The sequence below is a fragment of the Asparagus officinalis genome, chromosome 7 (assembly GCF_001876935.1).
Source record: "Asparagus officinalis chromosome 7, Aspof.V1, whole genome shotgun sequence".
Taxonomy (NCBI): Eukaryota; Viridiplantae; Streptophyta; class Magnoliopsida; order Asparagales; family Asparagaceae; genus Asparagus; species Asparagus officinalis.
This window is the reverse complement of record NC_033800.1, coordinates 16420126-16420858: the sequence shown is the minus strand read 5'-3', so window position 1 is coordinate 16420858 and position 733 is coordinate 16420126. Positions and strand designations below refer to the sequence as shown.

The 733-nt window shown below is 48.2% G+C and overlaps 1 protein-coding gene across 1 annotated transcript in view; it reads right to left on the bottom strand.

Moving 5' to 3' along the window:
• Positions 1 to 527, bottom strand: part of LOC109846750 (putative pentatricopeptide repeat-containing protein At5g43820) — a 7853-nt gene extending 7326 nt beyond the window's left edge. Inside the window, exon 1 of the mRNA XM_020415995.1 lies at positions 1 to 527. This exon is cut by the window's left edge and continues 1201 nt beyond it. Within this exon, the coding sequence (XP_020271584.1) occupies positions 1 to 527 (527 nt within the window).

Genomic DNA, 733 nt, shown 5'->3' with positions numbered 1-733 from the left:
TCGATCGCCCAATCGAAGAACGAGACGATCGAGTTCCCATTAAGATCGCCCTTATTAACTACTTCTTTCAAGATATCATTCGTCAGATCGACGCCGGTGGAGGTTAGGGCGGAGTTGACGGCGGACTTTCCTTTGAGATTGAGGATGAAGACGCCGCGCAACTTCTCATCAGGAGATAGAATTCGATCTCGTATGAGGTTAGTCGAGGGTTCTTGAGGTGGTTTTGGCGGGAAAGGGATGGGGATTGGGGGTTTAGGGTTAGGGTTTGGAGAGAGGAGATCGGAGAGCTCGTTGAGGACGAGGTGTTCGGAGATTGGCGGAGTCGAGAGGAAGCGGAGGGAGGAGGGAGGAGAGAGAGTGTACCTGAGAGAGCGGAGAGATTTTAGGGTTTGCAGCGCCATTGGAGATGAGAATTGGTGATCGTCTTCTCCAGGGAGCAGAGCAGCGGGAAACGGAGTAGCCCGGCGTAAGTGGAGACGATGACGTGTGTATGGGCCTCTGTTGGGCCTAGCAAGAAGGCAATCCATGACCTAGTGGGCCATAGGCCCACAAGAAGATCATATACGAGACATGTTCTTCGCGTTGAAATGTTGAGAACACAACCGATATTGACAAACACAGAATAATTTGGTAATCACATTTTACAGTACTCAAGTTTAGAACGATATTCTGCATTACATTTTCCGTTGGATATGATTATCATAATAAATACATTTAGCTAATCCCTTATTTC